General features: G+C 58.0%; 1 protein-coding gene across 1 annotated transcript in view; it reads right to left on the bottom strand.

Annotated features, from left to right (window-relative positions):
• COL26A1 (collagen type XXVI alpha 1 chain) overlaps positions 1–26066 on the bottom strand; it is a 164896-nt gene that overhangs the window by 6110 nt on the left and 132720 nt on the right. Inside the window, exons 4-9 of the mRNA XM_068969241.1 lie at positions 16127–16188; positions 8359–8512; positions 6073–6171; positions 5267–5419; positions 3197–3280; positions 1352–1404 (exon numbers count right to left, since the gene is read on the bottom strand). Of these exons, the coding sequence (XP_068825342.1) occupies positions 1352–1404; positions 3197–3280; positions 5267–5419; positions 6073–6171; positions 8359–8512; positions 16127–16188 (605 nt within the window). The remainder of the gene's footprint in view (positions 1–1351; positions 1405–3196; positions 3281–5266; positions 5420–6072; positions 6172–8358; positions 8513–16126; positions 16189–26066) is intronic.

Below are 26066 nucleotides of genomic sequence, written 5' to 3'. Positions count from 1 at the left end.
ATAAGCCCCCCTTTCACTGTGACCCAGGTCTATGCACCAGCTCTGCAGGTACCCCCCTGCCCACTTCCCTCCCACCTCACCTCCCCCGACACGTGCCTTCGCTCAGGACCTGCCTGGCGTTTCCTGGCCCCAGAACCTTTGCACTTACACTTCCCTTTACCTGCAACGCTCTTGGCATCTTTGCGTGACTGCTCCTTTCCGGTTCCTCGGGTCTCAGTCGAAGCCTCACCTTCTTCTGTCTGTCACCCCGCTCCGGCCACCCCCCTCCTGTCGCTGCAGGTCCCGCCCCAGTTACTCTCTATCACATCTGCCTCTCCCGTCAACTACCTGCTAGCAGAGGGCAGGGACCCTGAGAAAGCCAGAGTGGGACCTGGAGTGACCCCGGCCCTGCCGGGCCCCCGCTCTGCTCCCCTGCTGGGTGACTCTGGCAAATGACAGAACCTCTCTGAGCCTCCACGTGCTCCACTGCTGGGATAACATGATGGGGACCCTGAAAGGAGTTGGCACGAGCAGGTAGGTGGGGGAAGGATCGGGCACACCATCCTCTCTGACCTTGCCTGTCGCTGTGGGCTTGGGCCTCTGGAGGGGGTCTTGCTGCCCCCAGCCCTTCTCACGAGAGCCTCTGTCAGCCTCACACCCGCTCCTGCCCTTTCGTCAGGGGTGAGCTGTCTAGCCTTGCAGTGGGAGCCCCGCTTCTCAGTCACCCCCGCCCCCCAAGGAACCTGAAGCCCTTGGTCTGGATGAGCTGCAGGAAGCTCTGTGCAGACACCCCCAAACGAGGTCCCCCCCAAAGTCCCCCCCTCCTCTGTGTGACGTCCCCCACAGACCTCTGGGGCCCTGCAGCACAAAGTACTCCCCCCTGGCACTTTATTTCTCTTTCACTCCCTGTAACAACCCACCGGGGAGGCCCCTTCTTAGCAGCCAAGGAGCCGGAGCCCAGAGAGGCTGTCTTTCTGTCCAAGGTCACACAGCTGAGGAGGCAAAGCAAGCTGGGGGTTGGGGGTGCACCATCAGGCTTCAGAGTGCCCCCCCACCACAGGCAATTCTCACAACGATTGGCCTTGGCTGTGATCCTGGCCCAGCTCCACGCATGGCCTCAGGTTAGCTCATCTATGAAATGGGAATGATGCTAACTTCTCTGGAGCTCAGGTAGGGTGGTCAGCAAAGGGCTGTTGTTGCTAAGAAAACCATGATCCCATGCCTGCCTTCCCCTGGGGCCCACCTGGACCCAGGTGGGAATCAGTCAGGTGGGCTGGTTCCTTCCTGAGCAACTGTGCTGGTAAGAAGCCCGGTTCCTCTCTTCCTGGGGAGACAGTGCCCTCACCCTCGCCAGAGATGGGCGAGACCTTACCTGGGATCCAGGCGCACCCGGGGGTCCAGGGGGGCCGTGTGGTCCAGGGGGCCCTGCCGGCAGAGTCACAGATGGTCACCTGGAGCCAGAGACGCCCCCTGCCCCCTCATCAGCTCTGGAGAGGGGCCCTCCCATCCCGGGCCCCGCCCTGGGTCTGTCTCCTTGGGCAGCGCAGAAAGGGGAGGTGAATAAATGGTGAGGGAGGGGGCATGGGTTCCCCGGCCCCCTGCCCACCCCCAGAGCGGAGAGCCCACTGCAAGCCCCTCTCCCTGCCTGCAACCCCTACACCACAACCTGATCCTATTCCCACAGCTTCATCCACGGGGTGGGGGTGGGGGTGGGGGCGCCCTGCAGCCCCTCCCCAGCCGGTCAGTCCTCCGGCAAATCTCCCTCGAGCCTGCCCCGCCTCGGGACCTCAGACCTCACCTCCCTGAGGCCGTCCTTGCCTGGGTTACTACAACTGCTGCCCATCATCCAGAGTGGTGGTCACCCATCCACACAGCAGCCCCCACCAAGTGGCTTTTCAGACAGGTCTCTCTCAGCCCAGCCTCTTCCACCTTCATTGGTCAAACACCCTCCTGGAAAGTCCCTCTGGGTCCATGCCTTTGTGGTGGCTGTCCCTTCCTCCTGGAGTGTCCCCATCCCCTCCACATCCCAGCAAACTCCCACTAGTCTCAGGCTGAGCGTCACCTCTTCCAGGAAGCCTTCCAGGCACCTACCCCTGCCTCTTCTTTAGGCAAATCCCTGACAGTGACCAGCCGCTGCTTCTGGCCACTACTGGTTTGAATGCCAGCCTCTCCTCTGAGCCAGGGAGCCCCCAGAGGATCAGGCTAGGACCGATGGGTGCAGTGCAGGGTGTGGTGTTCGTGACTAAATGCCCCGAATATTTGGAAGAGTGAGGTCTCTGTGCCCCCTGGGCTGCTAGCCTGTACCAGAGTGCCCCCTGGCATGCCTAGGGAGGACCTACAGGAAAGTGACCCCTGGGTGGGGTGACGGCCTGGACGCGGTCTAGCTAAAAGGCAAACACCCTCCCAGTGCCCTCCTCAATGCTGCCTTTTACATGGGGCCACCCCGGCCCAGCCGTGATCCCAGCCCTGCTTTCTGGGACTCTACGGGATGCACTGAGGGGACCGCCCACTTTCTCCACTAGAATGTAAGTACCGTGAGGACAGAAATCTTTTGTTTATCTGAGGATCCCAGGAACCCAGAACACGGGCCAGCTTGTAGGAGGTTCTCAGTGGGTATTTCCTGACTGCGTGAGACACTGAACGACAGGAATGAGTGCCCGGCCTGGAGCCGAATCAAGGGCGCCCCCACCCCCGTGAGTGCCCAGGACCTCTGTTGCTCATGCATTCAGGGGTAGAACCTGTCAGAGGAGACGGCCACACATCTGGGCTCTGGCTCCCCGCCCACACACCCCCCCTCCCCCAGTGGGTCCCATCCCCTCTCCCAGGACGCTGCTTTCTGCCTGAAGGCCCAGGGCCTCCTGTCTCTCCCAGGCACCTGCCCCAGCAGCTCCCTCGGTCTCCCCACCCGCCATCACCGGTGCACGCCTCCTGGACCTAGGCCTCTGGCACCCAGAGACCCTGCTCTAGCTCACTCGAGGGCGCCCCGGGGCTGCTTCATGTGGCTGTCAGGCCACCCAGAAACACTGTGCCCAGTTCCAGGGGAGCTGCCACTGACGAGCAGCAGGGCCCCCACTCAAGCCACTGCTGGCTGGGGCAGACCCAATGCCCTGCCAAGGCCGTGAGCCCCCAACTGGCCCCCTCAAGACCGCCAGCCCAGGTGAAGCCCAGGAATGGTTACCAGTGGAGACCAGCTGCTGCTGCTGCCCTCTGCACTCACCTGGGGGGCCAGGGGGACCCCGGGGCCCTGGGACGCCTGCCAACACTGTGTCCACGGCCGCGGAGGCCAGCTGCACGTCTCCACCTGCGGGAAGGGCAGAGTGGCCTGTGACCCACGGGACAGGGCCGGCAGGGCTGGGGGGCTAGAGCTGAGTCCCCCAGAGCCTGGAAGAGCAGCCCAGACCCTGCTGGGCCTCACGCAGCTACTGCTCCCTCGGCTCAGAGGAGTTCCCTCGTGTGTAGTCACTCAGCCGTGTCCGACTCTTTGTGACCCCATAGACTGGGGCCCGCCAGGCTCCTCTGTCCATGGGATTCTCCAGGCAAGAGTATTGGAATGGGTTGCCATTTCCTTCTCCAGGCGATCTTCCCAACTCAGGGATTGAACCCGGGTCTCCTGCATTGCAGGTAGATTCTTTACTGTCAAGCCATTAACACAGAGACCAAATCAGAGCGTGGGGGAAACTCTGTGGGCTCTGTTTAAAGTACAAACCTCTTCCTGAAAATTCCAGGTCCTGAGACTCCCGCCCCGCCTTGCTCACCTCCCTACTCTCCAGTCCGGACTCTGTTCCAGGCTCCCCTCCACATGCCCATCCTGACACACCTGACTAGCTCACTCTTGTGGGGCCTCCTCCAGGAAGTCCTCCCTGACCACTTGTCTGAGCTGCAGGACCCCGGGGCCGGGTGGGGTCTGTCTTGTGGCCTGGGCCCCTCCAGGGTGAGCCCCATGTGACCTCAGACCCAGAAGCAGACATCCAGGCTTGGAGACATCCGGGCTGGGGGTGGCTGCCTCTGCCTTTCCCCACCTACCCCCATCACAGAAGCCTGGGCAGCCCTTCCATAGGCCTCCTGGCCGGTGGGCCTGCTACAGCTGCTCAGTGCTGGCTAACCAGGTGCCTCCACCGGGAAACCAACCCCCGCCCCCCTTCCTAAACGTTCACATCTGCACCCTCCAGGCAGTCTGCCCTCTCTTGGGGACCCCAGGCCTGGGGAAGGAGGGTCCTGTCTGAGGGGGGCTCTGAGCACTCAAGGCGGGCAGCGGCAGATGTGGGGCATCACGCCCAGGCTGGGCCGGCTGAGCTTTCAGTGGCCCAGGGATGCCGGGCGGTTGAACCCTTAGACACCCAAGCATCACCCATCCTCCTCCACCAAGGGGCACCACTGAGCCCACCACGAGAGTGAGACGTTTAGATTGCCAGTGACTTCTTTGCTCTGGCCCCTGCACACGCGGAGGACCGACAAGGCACCCCGATCCCCTTGGGAATGAGTCCTTCCCTCGTGGCTGGGGGCTGGGCAACCCAGAGCAACTCCGTCAGGATGTATTACCACTCTTGTTCTAGGGATGGGGAACCGGAGGCTCGCAGCGGGCCCCTGTGATTCAGACGTAGGTCTAACTGCGGCGCTGCCCGGGGAGCGGGGCGGACAGGGCGGAGGGGGGCGGGGGACGCGGAGCGGGAGAGGGCTCGGGTTTCTCTGACGGCTGACCAAGAGGCCCCTGTGCCCCCACGGTGCCCGGAGTGCCACCCACTCAGAATCCCAAGTCAATCTCATCACCCGCTTCTTAAAACCTTTCTCAAAACCTTTCTCGTTTCCCAGGGCCCTTAAACAAAGCCACGCCCTCCATGGGCCGCAGGCCCCACCCCCGCCCCATCTCTGGGGTGCCCTCCCTGGACCTGCCCTTCCCCCATGCTCCGGCGGCGGGTTCTGTGTGTGCTCAAGGGCGCCCTCTTGTGCTAGACTGTGGCCCCTGCAGGCAGGAGACCTGCTCACTGCTGTATCCCGGAGGTTAAAACATACAGTCCCACACGTGGCAGGTGCTCCATCCATCAGCGCCTGTTCAGGACATCAGGGGGTCCGACCCCAGGGGCAGGAGCTGAGCACAGAGGCAGGGACAGGCCCCTGGGGCCAACCTGGGGTTGGGGGGGACCACTCCCCACCTAGGGTACCCTGTCCCCCCGCCTGGCCAAGCCGAGGCCCTACTCACGGACAGTCTGCTTCACAGGGTTCTTTTGGGGCAGTGGACCCTCCAAATTTTGGCCCTCCTTCCCACCCAGCCCTCAAGCGTGACACTCACTGTCCTTGTCCGTCGGTGGCTGCAGGGAGTAGAGGACGCCTTGGGGGCCGTTTGGAGGGAGCCCCGGGCTGCCTGCTGGGCCAGGGGGGCCGGGGGGTCCAGGGCGCCCCATCTCTCCAGGAAGCCCACGGGGCCCTGGCGGCCCCAAGAGGCCTGTGGGGGGAAAAGAGGAGTCACAGGAGGGCCGGGCCTCGTGACTGACATTACAGAGATGAGAAACAGACCCGAGAGGGCAAGGTGGTGGCCCCTAGTCCCAGAGCCTCCCTGGAGGGCTCTCCTGGGATGTAATGAAATGACTTCCCCTCCGCAGCCAGTACAGAGGGGACTCGGGGCAGCCAGGCGAGAGGTCAGGGAGGTCAGGGAGGTCAGGTCAGGTCAGTGAAGTCAGCGGGCGCTGTGGCCAGATGACCTCAGCCCTGGGGTAGGGGCAGCGAGGGTGGTTGCCAGCCTGGCCCAGCCCCGTACCTGACCCTGACAGGGTCCAGGAGCAGCCGCGTGACCTCTTGGCATTGTTTACATGGCGGAGCACAACCTCCAGCCCTCAGCAGCCCCACCCCCGCAGCTGGAGCCTTCTCTTCCCATAGTCCCGGGTGAGACCAGGCCCCAAAGTGCTTGGAAGGACGCTGCCCTGGGAGGTGGCGGTGGGAGGGAGGCAACCTGGAGCCCTGCTAGATGGCAGTCATCAGCCCCACCAAGAAAGAGGCTGTCTGGGATGCCTCACCTGCTCGGACAGGGGAGAAACCCCAACCCCCTTCCCCCACTGGACGAAGTCACATCAGGGTATGTGTGTGGGTGGGTGTCCTTACCAGGAGGCCCTGCTGGGCCCTTTTCTCCTGCCTGACCCCGGTCACCTTTGGAGCCTGGGGGACCCGCAGGCCCTGGTGGTCCCGTCTGTCCAGGGGGCCCTGTGGATAGAATGAAATGAGGCCTGAGAACATTGTGGGCTGAGCTGCCTCCATTGGCTCCAGGCTAGATGACATTGCTGTCTGGTCAGATCTGCCCCCTCACCTGCCATGGGCAAAGGGACCACATCATGCATCACAGTATACAAACCAGTTTTGCTCCTGTTCACTTCTATGATCTCAAGAGCTACTTGTGTTCCCATTTGACAGGTGGGGTAAACTGAGGCTCAAAAAGATGTGGCCACTTACTGCAAGGTAGCAGCACCAGGCTGTAAATGAGTCAGAACCCTCTCTCCACGTCCAGCTGTCTCTTTGCTCAGGCTCGGGGACTGGGATTCAGGCAAAGATCGTCCCAATAAGGCCTCCTGAGAGACCCCAGGAAGTCCTGGAGAGGTCGCCTGACCCCTGGGGATCTCCAGGTCCCAAGGGTGGGCAAGAGTAGATGGAGAGACAAGAGGCCCACTGTGTGGTCTGCAGACAGCCCCTTCTCCCTAGGGAAGGCCTAGGCCTGGGGGGGGGGTGCTCAAAAAATGCTTCCTGAATAGATGGAGGGCTCTTTGGGGACCCCCCTGGGGCTGCCAGTTTCCAGAGATTCCCACTTGGTCTCTGGGATTCCAGGATGCACCCAGGTGTAACCATTTGTAGGGTTTGTGCTCCACCTGGTGGCCATATTGGGAACTACATGCCCCCTATAGGAAGAAAGTTGCCTTGGGAGAACAGAAGCCCCTCCCAGCTTCCTCCCTCCCCTCCAGGGGGCACTGAGGCCTGGGTCCTTCAGAAGAGGAGAAACCCCCTTACTTCCCCCTGACCTCTGCTCCCTCTTCAGTCCCAGAAGAAGGATTTGAAGAAGACAGGCCTTCTGGGAGTGAGACTTTGGGGAGAGTGGCTAGAGAGGCGGACCCAGGGCAAGTAAGATGTCCCCTCCTCCCATAGCAGCCCGAGCTCACCCTCCACACAGCCTCCAGGCCCTTCAGAAGCCTGCAGAGTATCTGCTGCTTCCCTGGCCTTGGGACTGGCCACTGGCGGTCAGTTCTCCCATTGCTGGGGGTCTGCAGGCAGCGGAGGGGTCAGAGTTGGGTCTGGGCGGGATTGCTAAGAAACTGCGGGCTCAACTGGGGGACAGCAGGAGGAAGGGCGTCCCCTGCAAAGAGCTCTGGTGGGGCTGTGAATTATTGAGTCAAAACGGCACTGGATTGCTGGGTGACCCCAGGGGTCACTTCTCTGAGCCTCAGTTCTCCTGTGACCTGAGCTTTATGAGCTCACTGGAATGATTAGCCATGATATCTGTACAGACTAGAGTGATATAAAAATCCTGAATAACTGGCACAGCACAGATCCTGACCAGTCAGATGAGACCTCAGCCTTAAACCCTGGAGTTCAGCCACATGGACAGTGGCGGCTACACCGCCACTCAGGGTAAAGTCCCAGCACAGTGCCCGGCGTGCAGCAGGCATTCAACAATCCTGACTATGGTATTAGAGTTACTATTACTGTTCTGCAGTCCCAGAGAGCAGAGCTCAGTCCAGTGGAGAGAGACTGCAGAGAGACTTCACAATGTGGTGGGAAGAGTGAGAGCAATAGGCCAGTGGGTGTCCTCCAACTCTGGCCAGAGAATTCAGAGGGGGTCCCCCAGAAGGCTGGGGGAGGCAGTAAGCCCCCACCGCTGGCGGTGTGCAGGCAGGGGCTGCTGTAAAATTGAGCCAGTCAAGGATGAGCTGGGCTGGGGGCCTCCGTGTAGATGCTAAGCGGCAGCAGGGCAGCCAGTGCAGATAGTAGCTGGACTGCGAGACAGTAGGGAGTGCTGAGGACTGTGGCAGGCTGCAGAGTTTGAATGAGATCTGTGGGGGCAGCCGTGACTTAGCTGCAGCCAACGGTTCCTTTTTTTTTCCATTATTTTTTTGGCCACATCACAAGGCATGTGGGATCTTAGGGACTGAACCTCATCCCTTGCACTCAAAACACCAGGGAAGTCCCAGCCAATCGTTTCTGTAAGGGACTGCCAACCCCAATGGCCAGCTCTTCCATTTTTCTAAGAGAAATGAGAAATCCTGACTTTTATGTGAACCCCCCCAGGTTTTAAACATTAGCTCAGTTTTCTAAAATGCCCTTTGGGTGTGTATGACCTACTGGTGGAGACCCTGGGAGGCCTTCCCCCCAGCCAACTCCTTGCCCCCTGCAGGCCTCACTCACCGGCCGGGCCTGTGGGCCGTTTCTGGGGCCCGGGGTGGGCAAGCGGGATGGCGTCAGGGAGGAGACCCTCATTCCAGGGCGGTGGGGTGTTCTGGGACGTCGGCAGGTCATTGTCTGGGCCTGAGGGCCGCTCCGCTGCTTCCAGAAGGAGAACCTGGGCCAGAGAAGGGCAGAAGGTCAGGCCCGGGACACGGGTGAGCAGGGACCTGAGCGCCAGGGGACCAGCACCGCCCGCTGCTAGTGGGACCACCAACCCCCTACTGGGATGTTCTCCCGCCCCCACCTCAGAAAGCCCTCCGACCCTCCGGCTCAGGCAGGGCCCCTGCGGACACGTTCAGAGCCACCATACTTTGCTCCTGGAGTTGCCGTCACTGGGATTAGACTGTGCTTGTCTGAATAATGACCACGGTCACTCCCACTTCACTGGTTCTTCCCTAGAGAGGGACTGGGCAGGCTTGTCCCCCACACTGTCTGGCTCAGGGCACAAACAGTGCGGTCAGGGAATGTTTGTGGCTGGCTGGCTGGGTGCGAGCAGGGAGAGATGGACAGAGGGAAAGAAAGAAAAGGAAAGAGAAGGAAAGAAGAGGAGAAAAGAAAAAAAAAGAGGAGAAAGAAAGAATAAGCGGGCCCAGCTCAGGGCCTGAGTTTAGCAGGAGCTCCAGGGAAACAAAGATGGCTACGGTCACTCAAGGTCCGCCTGGAAAGCAGCCCATCTTCTCCCCCACAGGAAAGCAGGGGTTAAAACCCAAACGGACAGAGCCTCAGTAGGGAGACGCTTCCTAATTCACGGCACCTGGGACCCAGGAGGGCTTCCCTGGAAGCTCAGCTGGTAGAGAATCCGCCTGCAGTGCAGACCACAGCTCGATTCCTGGGTCAGGAAGATCCCCTGGAGAAGGGACAGGCTACCCACTCCAGTACTCTTGGGCTTCCCTTGTGGCTCAAGCTGTAAGGAATCTGCCTGTGATGCAGGAGCCACCGGAGAACTGTGTTCGATCCCTGTGTGGGGAGGATCCCCTAGAGGAGGGCATGACAACCAACTCTCCAGTACTCTTGCCTGGAGGATCCCACGGACAGAGGAGCCTGGCGGGCTACAGCCCACGGGGTCGCAAAGAGTCAGACATGACTGAGTGACTAGCACTTTCACTTATCAAAACTGTACTTGGGGCTTCCAGGTGGCACAGTGGTAAAGAATCTGCCTGCCAATGCAGGAGAGGTGAGTTCGATCTCTGGAGTGGGAAGATTCCCTGGAGGAAGAAATATCAACCCACTCCAGTATTCTTTCCTGAAGAATCCCATGGACACAGAAACCTGGTGGGCTCCAGTCCATGGGGTCACAAAAAGCTGCACAGGACCCAAGCCACTTAGCGCACGGCACAGGGAGCCAGGAGGTCCGGCTGTTCCCAAAGATGCCAGCAGGGGGCGCCGCACACCGGGATCTGCACAGGGCCGGCGGGCAGGTGCTAACCCACGCGGACCCACCCACCCCAGAAAAGGGGGGCACTGGGGTTCCCCCGCCATATCAGATGGAGCCTGGTTTCCCGTCCCGATCTGCCAGACAGGAAGGAAGAAGTCCAGTGTCTCATGTCTCCCCCCACTCCCCGCCCCCCCGCCTTAGAAACCCGAGCCCCACATCCAGCTAGATTCTCAGACTCAGAGCCGCCGAGAGATGAAAGCGCTCCGAGCCTGTCTGGGGGCCGCTGGGAGTGGAATCGCTGGCGTCTAATTCTGCAGATGCTGCTGCCTGAAGGCGTCCAAGCTCCAGCCCCGGTTTATATCCCACCCAACCCTACCTGCACCCACCCCAATCACCAGAGTCCTGGGGCACCTTAATTCCAGGAGGACCCGATGGGCCCCCGGGCCTCTCCCAGGGGCCTTCGGCCTGTCTGTGGTCCTCGCTAGCCCGCCTGCCTAGAGCCCGCTGCCCCTCCCCTCCACCTGCCCGCGTCCCCTCCTGCAGCCCCCCGCAACGGCGGTGGGTGAGGACCTCATGCAAGGTAAACCCGGCCGAGCTCCCCCAGCAAAAACCACCAGAGACGCCACACAGTGCGTTCACAGGTGACCACCTCGGCCGCCACTGGCCTCCCCTGCGTCTCCTCCACCGGCTCGCTCCAGCCGCCCTGAAGGCGCCAAGCCGCTGAGGCCAAGACCTCCCCACCCCTCCAAGCCGGGGCTCCAGCAGCGCCCTCCACCAGCTCTGTCCCTGCCCCCAGCCCCTGGAAGATTCTGAGACTCCGGAGAGCTGTCCCCTCCTCCCTGAGTCTGTCTGACCCTCCGGGGAGAAGGGGTGTCCCCCCAGCCCCTGTACAGTCACTCTGGAGCAACAGCACCGGCCCTGCCTTTGGGTGTCAGGACCACCTGGGCAGGGGTGCCCTCCTCGCTCTCGGTCCCCAGACCCCTGCACACATGAAGTACCATGTGATGGGGAGGAGGCTCAGGCCCTGCCACCAGCCAGGCTGGTTCGAATTCCGGCTCTCCCACTAGATAGCCATGATATGCAAGCATCGTGACCTTTGTGGGCCTCAGTTTTCCCATCAGCAAAATGGGGGTGATAGCACTGACCCTGCAGGGCCACAGAAGATCAGGGGCACAGCACGTGGGCACCCAGTTACTCCTGCTGATGCTGGGGTGGTGTGCGGGGGGGAGTCACGGGAACAAGTGGCTGCCTTCACAGCGCCCACGCCTGGGCTGGGCTGTGGTTTCCTGGGTGCACAGAAAGGGTCTTTCTGAGCATCTCCTCCCACCAGCTCGGCAGCGTCCCCGGGGCCTGGGTGACAAAGTTCCCCAAGACCCTTGGGAGCAAAGTGGCACCCCAGATCTCAGGCCCCCATCTGTATTGGGCGGGTGGGCTCGGGCCCCATGAGGCTCCGGCAACCCCCAGGGCCCCTGTCTCTCAGCCCCTCCCCCTCCTGGTCCTTACAAGCGCTCATGACACAGGAAGGGTCACTGCAGCCATGCCAGAGGCGAGGTAGAAAGAGGCTCAGAGACCGCAAGGGACTTGCCCAAGGTCACCCAGCCAGTCGGCGGTGGGGCCAGGGCCCCGTGTGGTGCCTCGTCCACCTCTCCACAGCTGGGCTGCAGCCCTGGCCTCGGTGGAGCTTCACGGAGGCCCTGAGAAGTGGAGCGGTGGGCTCAGGCCACACAGCGGCTTCGGGGTGGAACCTCCTCGTGGAGGGGAGGGTTGCAATTCCTGCCCCAGCCCCTGAGGGGACGTCCACTGGGAAGCTGACCGGCTGTGGCCAAGGGGTGGAGCTGGGGGGACAGGCCAAGGAGACTTGGCTGTCAGTGTGGGGGATGGGGGCCCTGGGGCCATGCGCGAGGGGCTGGGGGTGGGAACTGTCAGGACCTGGTGGCCAGGACTTGGGGGCAGGACGTGAAGACAGGGGTGGCCCTGTCTCGAGCCTGGCTCAGGGGATGGTAGGATCGCCACCATTCAAACAGCGGCACAGAAGAGGCCAGGTTTGGGGGTGAAGGTCACCAGTCGGGGGGACGAGTTGGAAACAGCATCTTGGTGCGTTGGGGAGGACTCCTCCAGGTGAACAAATGCAACAGGAAGGAGCCAGGAGCAAGGGGAGTGTGACTTGGAGGGATCAGGGTGGGGGGCACCCAGACTGGGCTCCTGGGCTCCTTTCGTGGTAGGGTTCCCGGGCCCCCCGAAGGGACCCTCTGCCTGCAACCTCGCCCCTGCAAAAAAGACCAAGCTCACTCCTTCCTGGGGCACCTCCCTCACAGACACCAAGGCCCAGAGAGCCTGTGGATCCAGGCAGAGGAGCCACAGGCACCGTCAAGTTAGAAGCAGCCCACTCCGGAGTTCAAGCCCTCATGGTCTGGGCATGGCGAACCTCCTGGAGAAACTGAGCCGTCTCTGCTGGGCTGAGCTCACCGGGGCAGGCAGCAGTGGGCGGCATGGGGACTCAGCTGAGAAAACCAGACTCCAGCCAGCCTTCCATCTCAGGGGCTCTGATGACATCACTGTGGCCTGGCTGATTGGCCAGGACACCACCCTCCTGCACCAGACACCAGTCGTCACCCAGGGAAATCCCCTCGGGCTCCCTCCCACTCGGTCTGGTCCTTGGAGTCAGAATGTAAACTGAGGAGGAGGGGAGGGAGGAAGGCAGGAAACTTTTTTTCTGCTGGCTTTCTACCCCACGATCCCCCAACAGCCACTTTAGCCTATCCCAGGAAGGGGGTGGGAGGAATCTAGATCAGATCCCAGGTTCGGATCCTTAGGCAACTCAGGCGCTGCAGGGAGTGAAAATGGAGCAGTCATTTGCGGTTGCCTGGCCTCCAGCCACTTTCTCTTCCTTGGCTCTAGAACCCTTACTGTGAGCCAGTGAGTATGCCCCAGAGAAGGAATCATCACTGGCCAATTACTCATTTTCCCAGCTCCCTTGTACCTAGGAGGTGGGCATATAGCCTAGTGTTGGCCAATGAGACTTAGTGAATTTCCTGAGATACTTTGCTTCACCCTCTACTTCCTGCCTTTGAACAATGTATAAGGATGTGAGGCTTTGAGCTGCAGCAGCCACTTTGTAACCATGAGGCACTGACCATGAGGCACTCTGGTGGCTCAGACAGTAAAGTCTGTCTGCAGTGCAGGAGACCAGGGTTCAATCCCTGGGTCAGGAAGATCCCCTGGAGAAGGACATGGCAACCTACTCCAGTATTCTTGCCTGGAGAATTCCATGGACAGAGGAGCCTGGCAGGCTACAGTTCTTGGGGTCGCAAAGAGTTGGACACGACTGAGTGACTAATCCTTTAGCACTGACTGACAAGAGGACAAAAGCCAATTCACTAAGAAGGTGGAGAGGAAGGCTGTGGAGGGAGTCTGGTTTCTTGAGTCACCAAGCCAATCCCAAGACCACTAAGTCTGGACTTCCAATTGAACTAACAATAAATGCTAAGAAATAAGCTGCCAATGGCTGGGCTCACATTGCTTGCCACTGAATGTATCCCTCTTGATATGTCAAAACAGGGTCTTGAGGGAGCAGAAGTCAAAGTTTCCAGGCCTTGGACTTACTGCTAGCTGCCCAGGTTCTAACTCCCCGTCGGGGATCTGCCTGCCCGCTTCTGCCTTCACCCACCTGACCCCAGCCCCCGACCCCAGCTCCATGCTCTTTCTGACCCCTGTGGGCTCCCCTGACCTCACCCACCCCTGAGGCTGCAGGGCTGGCCTGGCTGCTAGCCTGGCCCATGTCCCCCGCCCTCTCCAGGCTGCTGCCCCTCAGGGCCCTCTGATGGGGCGGGTGAAGCTCCCAGGGGCCCTACTTCTCCAGGGGACACTTGGGCACAAAGCAGGCAGGTGGGCAGCTGGAAGGTGACCCAAAGAGGACACAGGGGCTGAGACAGGAGTCTCCCATCACCATCTGGAAATCAAGAAGGGACCCTGCAGCTGCCACCTCTCTGGACACCTGTCTCAAGCTACCTCGTCTATCTCCCCACCCAAAAGCCATCTGAGGTCATCTCTGTGTATGAGCCAGGGAGGGGCTGGGAAGTGACCCCTTCCGTTTCCACCTTATAGGGCAGCAGGCTGAGGCCCAGAGCTGAGAAGGGCCCTGTTGTCACTGGGTTATTACTGAGACAGCCTGACCCCCACAGAGTCTGCAGAGGAGACCCCCTGAGGTCTGCGGAGGAGTCACGACCCTCACTCTCAGGGCCAGAGAGTAAGCTCACCTCCAGCCTGCTGCTCTAGCCAGGCTGGGGTGTGGCATCCCCAGGCAGCGGGCGGCGCAGGGTGGGGGCATCAAGGGAGGAGTTGCTCATGGTGGGAGGGCACGGGTGAGGGCCAGGGGGGCGGGGGACAGCTGGCATGGTGCTGGTCCTGCCTCAGAGCTATGACTTGTAACACCCCGAGGTGCTGGGCCGGGGCCAGGCCAGGCCGTCAGCCAACGCTCTGCCAAACCACGTGGAGGTTTCAGGTGCCTGGAAAATGTCCGTCAGGCCAGTGAGCCTGAGGAGCCCGCCTTTTCTAGAGTCTCGGGTGCCACGAGTTCCTTCTAGCATCTTCCCCAGCATCTCTCATCCCTGCCAGGGCTGCCCCAGCCCCAGCTTGGCTCATGTGGCAGCATCTGCTCCCTGAAGCCTTCTGCCCCCACCCCGCAGAGCCGTGACCCAGGGAGCACACGGGTCTCCACCCCGGCCTGTGCCCAGGCACCTGGGCTGCTGGGGGGACCCTCCTGCCTGCCAGGACAAGGGAGGCCATTCACGCTTCTGCCATGGGGCTTCTCCCATGTACCTGTACCTCCATCAGGAAGATGTCACAGCGACAAGGCATAAGTGATAACAGAGCCTCACACCTGTCCAGCACGGGTTCCCCTACTGTGTCACCTGAGGCCCCGAGCGGTCCTGTGAGGCTGGCACCTCAGCTCACTCCACAGAGGAGGAGGAAGTGGGGTTCGGTGAGTCACCCAGCTGGTGGGGGGTGGTCCCACAGGTGGGGGGTGGTCCCACACGTGCCTGCCTCCAGCTGCCTGTCACCACAGCCCCCATCGCGCCGGGCTGGTGTCCCCACAGTCAGGCTTCCAAGGCAGGCGGCCCGGCCGAAGGGTGATAATAGCGTTGGCCAGGGCGGCGAGTGTCTGTGTGCATCTGTATGTAAGTATGTGTGTCTCTGTGATTTCATGTGTGTTTATACATGTGTTCATGTATGTGTCTCTCTGTGTGTACTTACAGGGAGGGCCTGCCTGTCAGGCTCCCCTGGGCTGGGGTCCAGCCTCTGGGTCTGCTCCGTGTTCTCGCGGTGGGGGTCTCGCAGCCCACCTCGGCGCTCTGTCCTCACTCCGGCCTCCCTGCCAGCCGGCCATGCTCACAGCGCCCTCCCAGGCAGCGCCCAGCGCCAGATGTTGTAGTCTGCCCTTGAGAGAGTGCTGCCTCCGCTCGGGTCAGTCCAGCCTCCCGGTACTGGCTCTGCCCTGGGCCAGGAGCCCCCGGCAGTCCCGCTGCCCCCAGAGGCTCCTTGGAGGTTGGAAGTACAGCAGCCTCAGCCCTAAGCTTGCCTCCACCAGACCCAGACCTTCCAGCCAATTGCTCTGTGCCTGCTTTCCAGGTGAAGGAGGTGGGGCTTGTCCGTAGGGCACGTGGTGACGGGGAGTGCGGCGCAGAAGCACGTCCCAGCGAGCGCCAGGCCGGCTCTGAGGTGGGCTCTGCACTGTCTCCCAGGCGCCAGGTGGGACAGAGCCCCAGGTGTCCCCACAGGGCAGCTTCCCTGACACACCTGCACCTCACACATCTTCCCCTTCTCTGAGTCCTGTCCTCCTCCCTGCTGCTGCCTGGGGCCACTCCCAGATAAATGGCCAGGCTTTACTGAGCCCCTCTGCCTCTGGGGTGAGCTGCTCCACCCCTCTGTCCCCTGATGTAGACGGGGAGAAAGTTCGAAGGTGCCAGGCGGCTCCTCCTCCATCAGCTCCTGAGCCCAGCCCCGAGCAAGACCAGGAAGGGGGAGCCCGAGTCTGGGCCAACAGCCCTGGGGGGACCGCGACTTCCCTCCTCTTTTCACCGAGGGGTCAGCATCTGGGCTTCCGGTCTCCCAGCCATCGAGGCCCACACCCAGACCAGCCTGCTGCCTGGGACCCTCAGGTTTCTTACTCATCCCACGCCTCTCTCCCACCCCAGGAGGCTGGCCCAGCCTAGAGAAAATTACTCAGAGCCACTGAGGCCCCAAATAGCATCCAGCCCCGGGGACCAGGGTGCTCAGGCCTGCTGGGCTCCCTGGGGCTGACGCCAGCTCCTCCCTCTCCAACTCCCTAGGCCCAGGATCCCCAGACCATCTGACCTTGGCCTCCAGCGTGGTCAGCCGCTCGCTCATGTCGCTGAGCCGGGTACAGTTCATGCATTCTGAAAGAGAAGAGGTGAGAGTGGAGTGGATCCTGGGGAGAGAGCAGCCCGGCCAGGCAGGATAGCCTCTGCTCAGGCAGGCAGGGCAATCTCTGAGTTGCTGCCTGGAGAACTCCTATGCATCCTTCAGAGACTTATCTTTAGTGCCCCCTCCTCCAGGCAGCCTGCCTGGCCTCCGAGCCTCCTTTCTGGGCATCCACAGCACAGAGTATTGTGAATCGTCTGAGCCAGCACCTGGGATGCCTCATCAGCCTGCGAGTGTCATATGCTCAGGGTCATTGTCTATTTTGTTTGTTCATGAATTTCACTGCCTGGCCACAGAGTAGTGGGTCAAAAAATATCTGAGGACTTCCCTGGTGGTGCAGTGGATGGGACTCCCCTTGACAGTACAGGGGGCCTGGTTCGATCCCTGGTCTGAGAGGACTCCACATGCCACGAGCAACTAAGCCTGTACGCCCCAACTACTGAAGCCTGCACGCTCTAAGGCCCTCAAGCTGTAACTAATGAGCTCCTGTGCCAAAACTACCGAAGCCCGTGCCCTGGGGCCAGCAAGTCGCAACTACTGAGCCCGCACGCTGCAACTGCTGAAGCCTGTGTGTCTAGAGCGTGTGCTCCACAGCAAGAGAAGCCGCTGCAATGAGAGGCCCATGCACCGCCGCTAGAGTAGACCCTGCTTGCCGCAACTAGAGACAAGCCCGCGCAGCAGCAAAAACCCAGAGCAGCCAAGGCTAACTAGTAAATAAATAAATATAGCAGTGCACACACGTCAAAAATTTTTTAATGAACTCCACCATTTAAAAAAAAATCTGATAGTTAATGACTGGGTAGTAAATGAGACACACTCCTTGACTTTGAGAACTACAGTCTGAGGAAGGGGACAGGCAAAAAGACACTTGTTGGTAAGGGCTGTAAGACCAGAACATGCAAAAGAGCAACAGGAAAGTGAAAGTGAGAGTCACTCAGTCGTGTCTGACTCTTTGAGACCCCGTGGATATATAGTCCATGGGATTCTCCAGGCCAGAATACTGGAGTGGGTAGCCTTTCCCTTCTCCAAGGGATCTTTCCAACGCAAGGATCGAACCCAGGTCTCCCGCATTGCAGGGGGATTCTTAACCAGCTGAGCCACCAGGGGAGTCCAAGAATACTGGAGTGAGTAGCCTATCTGGGGTTGCCAAAGCCCATCTGGGCTGGGGGTGGCCCAGGAGGGCTTCCTGGAGGCGGTGGCATCTAAGGTGAGGACTGAGGGATGCACAGTGATTGGTCAGATTCCATAGAAGGAAGAATTAGTGCTGACACCAGAGGAGAACAGAACCGGGGAGGGTCTTCCAGCAGCCTAGAGGACAGGAGCACACCTGGGGACCACCAAGGCTGGAGCAGGAAGCCTACGCGGAGGAGCCTGGCAGTGTCCTGAGGCCAATGGGCAGCTGCTGGAGGGGGTAAAAGCCAAGGTCAGATTTTCATTTTTAAAAGCACACTCTGGCAGCAGAGTGCACCGTGGGAGGCTGTGGGAGGGCCCTGGAGCCGGAAGGCCAATTAGGAGACCAGTAATGTTTAACCTCCCAGGCACATATCTCCCTGGGCTGTAATCATCTATTTATGTCTGTCTCCTCCAGAGACCCGGAGCCTTAATGAGGAAATAGATGGTTCAAAGCTGTTCCTAAGAGCTTTTATTGCTCTGGAAGTCAAGAGATGCTTAGATTCCTCCCTCGGTTCAAAGCCTGACCCCACAGGCACCCCATTCTGGTCAAGCAGACACACGAGAGGTATTAGGGTAACTTGGCACGTCCCATTTAGTGTTCAGAGGCCCCCTGGCTGCAGCAAGGCCCCCATGCTCACCAGCGGGGTCCCCGTCCCCCCATCATCAGCCTTGTCTGTCTTTGGAGAAGTCCTGTAGCTTTGTCACTGAACACAAACCACCTTGGAAACATCCCTGTTTTAAAATAATGACCGTCCTGTGAGAGATGCAACGAGACTCCCAGCATCTTAGGACCTTGGGAACAGGTGGTTCAGGCTGTGATTTCCCCAGGGGTGCCCAGCCTTGGGGCCACGGGGGCTGACACCCCCTTACTTTCTGCTCACCAGCCCTACCTGGGTTTCTGCGGGCTAGCAGGGGCCCCCTCATCCTCATCGCCTACCCCATCCACCCTGGGCTGTGCCCGGTCTGTGGTTTATAAGCCTTTTTTTTAGAAACAGAATTCTCTTTCTTCCCCCAATAAAACCTTGTCAGTAACCCTGATACATAAAAGAGATTAAAGACTGAGGTATAAACACTGAAACTTTAAAACAACTGGAAGAATGTATACAGTTGTCTGACTCGGGGATGGGGCAGGACTTCACAAAGGACCAGCAGGAAAGGAGGTGGTTTTCTGGTTAGACGCGGGGGATTGAACACACATGTTTCCCTCCAACTCCTCCCAGCAAAAGGAACGGTAAAGATAGAAAGAGATACAAAGCACAGAGCAGAGAGACGGGCAGGGGGGCTTCTCAGGGATGAGTCACCAGGGGAAAGCAGAGTGCGACCACGTCCCAGGCTGCAGACACTAGAGGGCTTGGAGAGCAGCGAGGGCTGATGGTCCTCTCTGGGTTCTGGGATCCACCCCAGGGGGAAGGCCCATGGGGACTGAGATCTGGGGAGGCCCCCTGAACAATTTGGCAGGGAGAGGGCGGCTCTCTGGAATGGCTCTGCGGGTGAAGAATCCACCTGCCCGGCAATGCAGGAGGTGCAGGTTCAATCCTAGGTTGGGAAGATGCCCTGCAGGAGGAAGCGGCAACTCGCTGTAGTATTCTTGCCTGAAACATCCCATGGACAAAGAAGCCTGGCGAGCTAGAGTCCAAAGGGTCGCAAAGAGTCGGACACAACTGAGCGCGCACACGTACCCTGTACAATGGCCAGGCGCCCGAAGGGCCCCAGTCAACAAGGCCAGACACACGGGAGGACTCCCAGGGGCCACTCACTGCCCCCTCCTAAATACTGCAGGATCCTGGTGTCTCTGAAAGAGGCCTTTCGTGGGAAAGACAGACAGTGAAACAAAACAAGGGTCCCAGGTGTCATGCCACCCAACCCCCCCATCCACCCACCTGCCTCCCCCCATCCACCGACCCACTCATCCGTCCTCCACCCCGACATTCACACCCCACCCCGTCCCCTACCCACCCCCGGCCACCCCCTCCTCCACCTGGAGGCCCGGTGGGTGCCCGTGAGCCCCTTGGTGACCCTGTGCTCGTATAGTTTTGTTTTAGATGTGGATTATTTTTTAAAGTCTTCATCGAATCTGTTACAACATTTCTTCGCTTTTCATGTCTTGGCATTTCAGCCACGAGGCATGTGGGATCTTAGCCCCTCCACCAGGGATTGAACCGGCACCCCCTGCATGGGAAAATGAAGTCTTAACCAACCACCGGACAGGCAGGGGAGCCCCACCCTGTGCTAATACTGATGGGCAGGGGGTAGGGTGGCGGGAATGGGTGCCTGCCCTTGCAGCAGAGGCCCAAGAGCATCTTATGGGGCAAAAAGGGCGTTGACTCTGGAAGCAGGCTGGCCTGGAGAACTTTCCGGCTTGAGCTTCGTCACCTGCACACACAAGAGGGCGTCTCCCCACCCTGGGGACCCCCACTCCCGAAGGAAGAAGGTGGGGCAGGATGGCCATGGGTGAGGTGTCAGTAGGGCCTCATCTCCACGCAGTGAACGTTCCCGAGGTGTTCGCGGCCCGTGAACATATTTCCAGGGTCTGAGGCAACACACAGGATGCCCTGCAGGGGGGACGGTCAGCAGAGCGAGGGGCAAGCCTGGGCTTGCACGGGAACCTGTTTCTGGAAAGCGGGCAGGGCCCCAGGCCTAGTCTGCTCTGGCACTGGGCATCTTGGTCGGCCGGCGGGGAGCGGCTTGGCTGTCAGCTGGCATGGGGAGGGCTGGGAAGGGGTCCGGCGCCCCAGCTGCAGAGAGAGGCCCAACTAGCGGGCAGGACCCTAGGCTGCCAGCCCGGCCTCCCGTGCCACCTGCCTGGGCAGGCACTCTGAGGCTGGGCAGGTTTTATGGCTCCCCTGGCATCCTGTCATCGACAAGCAATTAAATTATGCATGTTTAACTTTCTCTAATTATTCCTCGGGGCAGTGGAACTATGGAAACGGGCCTGGCGGGGCAATGCTGGCTGTGTGACCAGCCGAGGCCCTGCCCGCCTGGCTCCAGGCCTCGGTTTCCCCTCCCTGAGAGGCAGACTCTTCACTTTCTGGGGTTCTGAGGATTCCCACATTCCCAGCACACACGGGCCCGTGAGCGTTTCCTCGCAGCTAGGACACAGAGGCAGACCTTGAGCTTGGAGATCTTTGCCAGTATACGTGGGTTGGAAGTGAGGGGGTGTGTGGGTGAGAGAGAGACAGAGGAACTGACTGCTCAGTGTGGTCAGTAGAGAGAGAGCTAGAGAGGCGGCTAACTCACTGTGTGGCTTGAGGCCCACTGTCTCTCTGTACCTCAGTTTCTCCATCTGTAAAAGGGGTCTATATTTTTTAAAGTTAGTTTTATTTCTGTATTTATTTTTGACTGTGCGGGGGTCTTCGTTGCTGCATGAGGGCTTTCTCCAGTCGCAGGAAGCGGGAGCTACTCTCACTGCAGTGCACGGGCTTCCCCTCGCGGTGGCTTTTCTCATCGTGGAGCACAGGCTCTAGGGTGAGCGGGCTTCAGTAGCTGCAGTTCCCGGGCTCTCAAGCACAGGCTCACTAGTTGTAAGGCACGGGCTTAGTTGCCCCGAGGCATGTGGGATCTTCCTGGACCAGGGATCGAACCCGTGTCTCCTGCATCAGCAGGCAGATTCTTTACCACTGAGCCACCAAGGAAGCCCCAAAGGGGTTTACACTGACCAGCTCCAGGGGTCTCAGGCTCTTTGCTCCGGTCCTCTGCCCCCTCGGCCTCAGACCACCCACTGCAGAGGGTGGTTGCCGGTCTATCCACCACGTGCCTTTGGCCAGCACTGCTTCCGGTCATGGCTCTGAATCTTGAAGTCAGGACCCTCCCCCTGAATGAGATCGGACTCCCAAGGTCTGGGCTTTGCTGACAGGGCAGGAGTTGGCTACTGCAGAGACTCCTGAAGAGGCAGAGTCGGTCCACTGTGCAGCTGAGATGCCGATAGCGGCAGCCAGGGTGGCCCTCCCCCAGAGGCCCATCTACCCTCTCAGAGGTGGTCTGCAGGCAGGGGGCATACACAGGGTGGGTGTCACCCGCAGCCCACCCAGTGGGGCCCGGCTGGAGGAGACCCCCACATCCCCTGGGAGACCCTTGACCCTAGCCAAGACTCCAAGGGGAAGACGGTTCCAAGGAGGTCAATAGGGTAAGATGCTTCGGGGACAGGGGTGGGGCAGGCCAGCTAGACTAACCGTGAGTACCCACAGGGCACCACAGGAAAAGAGGGTCCTGAGCTGCCTCAGTTTCCCTAATGTGATGAGAACGAAGGAGGTAAGCTTTCCACTCCCACCCAAAAAAGCCTGACTATAGGGAATGAAAGCTGGTGGTAAAGAGGGGTACTGAGAACTCTTTCTCATGGTAAGCCTTGAAGGGCTATTGGCCTTTTTAAAACAATATACATATTGAATATATTGAATACATGCGTGCGTTCTCGTCACTTCAGTCGTATCCGACTCTTTGCAAACCTATAGGTTGTAGCCCGCCAGCCTCCTCCATCCCTGGGATTCTCCAGGCAAGCATACTGGAGGGGGTTGCCCTGCCCTTCTCTAGAGGATCTTTAATTTAAATGTTTACCTGGGTAAAAACACAGAACGTGCTTATGATGCTGTGTGGCAAATATACAGAATTGTATCTCTTCATGAGCCGGCAGGAAACAGGCCAGCTGCAGGCTGGAGTTCCAGGGTCTCTAGGGACCCCCAGACTCCTGGGGCCACCAAGACATGATCATTCTAGATTTTTCCAATCCTAATGTTTCCAATCCTGCCTGAAGCTCTTAACCACCCTCTGGTGCTCTGAGCCTAGCCTCGTGGGCAGCAAAGAGGCCCTGATGGGAATTTTGTAAAATATCAATACCTCCCCTGGGCCTGGGAAGTCACCTCTCCTGTTAACTTGTAGAGAGCTGCTTGTCCAGGTAACTGCAGACAGATGGGATTTTTCTAAGACACAGACCCCAAAAGGAAGAGTGAAAAGGGCAAGGCCAGGCTGAAGGTGGGGGCCCTGCCCTAGGTCTCCCCTGTGTTCCCTCACACATGCCAGAGCAATGAACCCCAGCGGGGGCGGGGAGCCTGCTGGTCGGACGGAGAAGTGGCTGCATGCCAGGCCCAGCCGTGGGGCTCGTGGACAGGACAGAATAATTAAATTCCATCCTTTTCTATATCAGGGATCACAGAGAAGGCCAGAGTTTTTCAGGAACTTCTGCCAAGAGTTTTTATTGAAAAGTAATTTGAGTTCCTTCTTGAAGAGGGGCAGCCTTGCATGGGTGTCCTTGCCGTGGAAATAAAAATCCCCAAAGGACCAGTTGCACTGAAGCTGCTCAGAGCACGGTGGGAGCTGGCCACCTACCCCCAACCCACCCCCACCCCCCACCCACCAGCATCCTCTGGACTGCAGAGACTTCCAGCAACGTTCAGAAAAGAGACAACACGGGTGAGTGAAAACTATTCACCAAGGTTCATCAGTCACCTGTGAGGTGAGAGGCAGAAATGCCCTGGCATGCGTCCCTCCTTTTGTGAGTGAGGAAGATGAGACTCAAGAGAGGTTTAACAACATAGTCAAGGTCACCCAGCTTGCTGATTAAAGGCAGCCTTCCCTTCCCGTACGGCCATGGTGGGCTAGACTAGGTGCCCTGGCTGGGGAAGAACTCTCCATGCGATGTGCAAACAGCGTCTGGACCACGACTAGACATGGGGGAAGTCTGTGGTTTTTGCATCCCCCCAGCTTCCCAGGTGGTGCAAGTGGTAAAGAACCCACCCACCAATGCAGGAGACATAAAAGACATGGGTTCGATCCTTGGGAAGATCCCCTGGAGGAGGGCAAGGCAACCCACTTCAGTATTCTTCCCTGGAGAATGCCATGGACGGAGGAGCCTGGCGGGCTATAGACCATAGGATCACAAAGAGTCAGACACGACTGGAGTGACTTAGCACGTGTGCATGGCCCTACAGACTCTGCCAATCTGACTGGTCAAGTCCGTCTTCTTCCCTCTCAACCTCCAAATCCAGCCCAGAGTTCAAGATTGTTGGGTCTTGTACCACGGCTGGACCACACCCCAAAACATCTTTGCCCTAGAAAAATCTAAAGAGGAATTATTGGAATTACTAAATTATTTTAGCAAGGATTATAGAGTTTTCAAAAGTCAACCATATTCCTATACATTGACAATGACCACGTAGAAAGTGAAATTTTAAAATACCATTCACACAGCATCAAATTATCTAGGAATAAGCCTACTAAAAATTACAAAACATCAGTGAGGGAAATTAAAGCAGATTCAAATAAATGAAAAGATATACTATACTCATGGATTGGAAGGTGCCATACTATATACGTTAAGTCTCTCCCAATTGATCTATCCATTCAATGCAATCCCGTTCAAAATCTCAGAAGGTTTTTTTGTATGTTGTGTGTGTGAATTCTCAGGTTCTTTCTGAAATATAGACAAAACCGCAAAGGTCCAAGAACAGCCAAATGCGAAGGTGAAATAGAACAGAAGTGGAAGACTTACACGACCAGAACTGAGATCGATTATAAAACTACAGTAATTAAGACGCTGTATGATTGGTGCGAAGACAGACAAATAGATTCACACTTACCACGGTCACCTGGTTTATAAAAGAGGTATATATGAGTACAAGAGAGAAAGAAAGGACTTCAGTAAAGAGTACTGGGTCAACTGGATACCAAAATGGAAAAGTAAAATAAAAGAATCTGACCCCCCCAACCCACGCCACACACGAAAGTCGATTCCAGGTACATTGTGGATCTAACTGTTAGAAGAGAAACAACAGTTTTTTGGAAATTCCCTGGTGGTTCAGCGGTTAGGACTCCTTGCTTTCACTGTGGAGGGCTCAGGTTCAATCCCTGGTTGGGGAAATAAGATCAGCAGCCACAACAAAAACAAACAAGCAAAATAACACCCGATCCAGTTTTTATAAAATATAGGTAACTCACCTTCATGACCTCAGAATAGACAAAGATTTCTTCTAATACAGAAAGCACTAACCTTAAGGAAAGCTTTGATAAGATGAACTGCATTAAATGTAAGAATTTCTTTTCATTAGAAGGCAGCATTAAGAGAATGAAAAAGCATATCATCAAGTAGAAAGGTCCTTAGAATACATAAAACCACAAAATAAGATGCCAAATGGCTGAGTCATACGTAGAGGGGCGCAACTCCTTAGCTCTATGAGGAAACGCAAATTAAACTACACCCACCAGGACAGCTGAAAAGGCAAGACTGACAATGCAAGTATCTGAGTATCCAAGAGGGTGTGGGACACTGGAACTCTAAGACAGTATCAGTGCAATGTCCATGGAATAACCACGTCTTAAAAATGCAGCTGTTTCTCATAGGTATGAGCAATTTCATCTAATAGGAGCAATTCTACCTCTAGGTACAAAAATAATACATAATTTCACCAAAAGGCTTTTGTAAGAATAAGCAGTGTGGCTCAAAATAACCAAAAATTTTAATAATCCAAATTCCCATTGGTGGCTGATGGGATAAACTAAATATTCACAAAATGGAATATTACACAGAAACCATATGCCACCCAGTGGATGAACTCACAGAGATGACAGACCCCAAAGAGCACACACTCATGTGAGTCCATTTCTTGAAAGTTCCATCACAGGCAGGACAGCTCGAAGGCTGTGGCCTGTGCGTCAGTGGTTAACCTTGAGGAGGGCAGTTATCAGAAGGGCAGGAGGGAGGACTTCTAAGATGATGAAAATGGTCTCTTTCTTGATGAGGATGCTGGTACACAGGTGTGGTCTGTGTAAAACATGTCTAACCCTGACCTTGCTCACCCTAAACCACCAATCTGACATGTCACCCTCTGTGCTCCCCACCGCCCTGAGGAAAACCCCTGTCCCCCCTGAATGGGCTGCTTGCCATGATCTGAGCACCCCTCACTCTTCTAGTTCTTTGGCCTTTGCCTGTCTTGTTATCGTATCCAGAAAGAGATTCTAACCCACTCCAACGATTAGTAAATTCCTACCGAAGCACCACCTCCTCCAGGGAGCCTTCCTTGACCACTCCAGGTGGACCCAGGCAGCCACCTTCCTATTAATTGCCAAGAGTGCAATATACACCTTGCTTAGAGCACTCAGCAGCCTGGCTGGGGAACATCTTGTGCACCCCTCTTCCCTGTGGCTCCATGTCTCATCCATTCTTGTATTCTGAAAAGTGGGGCAGCCATATCCCTCTGTCACACGGGGCTGCAAAGAAGCTCATGTGTCCTCTCGGACAGAGGCAGTGCCACCGTGGGGGAGGGGGTGAGCAGATCTAAAAGGAGACCCTCAGCTCGTTGTCCAGGTGGCCCATCTTGGAGGATCTCAGGGAACTTGGGCAGGGGAGGGAAGGGACCGTCCTCCTCCTTCAGGGGGCAGGGGTCATGTGTCCCAAGCGAACCCTGGCAACTCTGTCCCTGGACCTTCTTTCCTGCCCCCCCGAACAGCTGGTTTCCATTTCCACCAAGGCCAGGAGAAGTGGAAGGGGCTTAAGGTAGAGATAAGAAAGCCGTTTGGACGCTGAAGTTCATTACCTTCTGGCTCATGTCTCGGTGGGAGGGGAAGAAGGGAGGAAACGCTCTCTTCCGATTTCACAATAGCAGAGAGGGTCTGGCCTGTGTGGAGCCACGCAGGCCATAATAATGATCAAAAGAAGAAAAAGCAACTCGCATTCATGGGGCACTCACTGTGC

Source organism: Capricornis sumatraensis, chromosome 3, assembly GCF_032405125.1.
Source record: "Capricornis sumatraensis isolate serow.1 chromosome 3, serow.2, whole genome shotgun sequence".
Classification (NCBI taxonomy): Eukaryota; Metazoa; Chordata; class Mammalia; order Artiodactyla; family Bovidae; genus Capricornis; species Capricornis sumatraensis.
The sequence above is the reverse complement of the archived record's forward strand: the minus strand, read 5'-3'. Positions and strand labels throughout refer to the sequence as shown.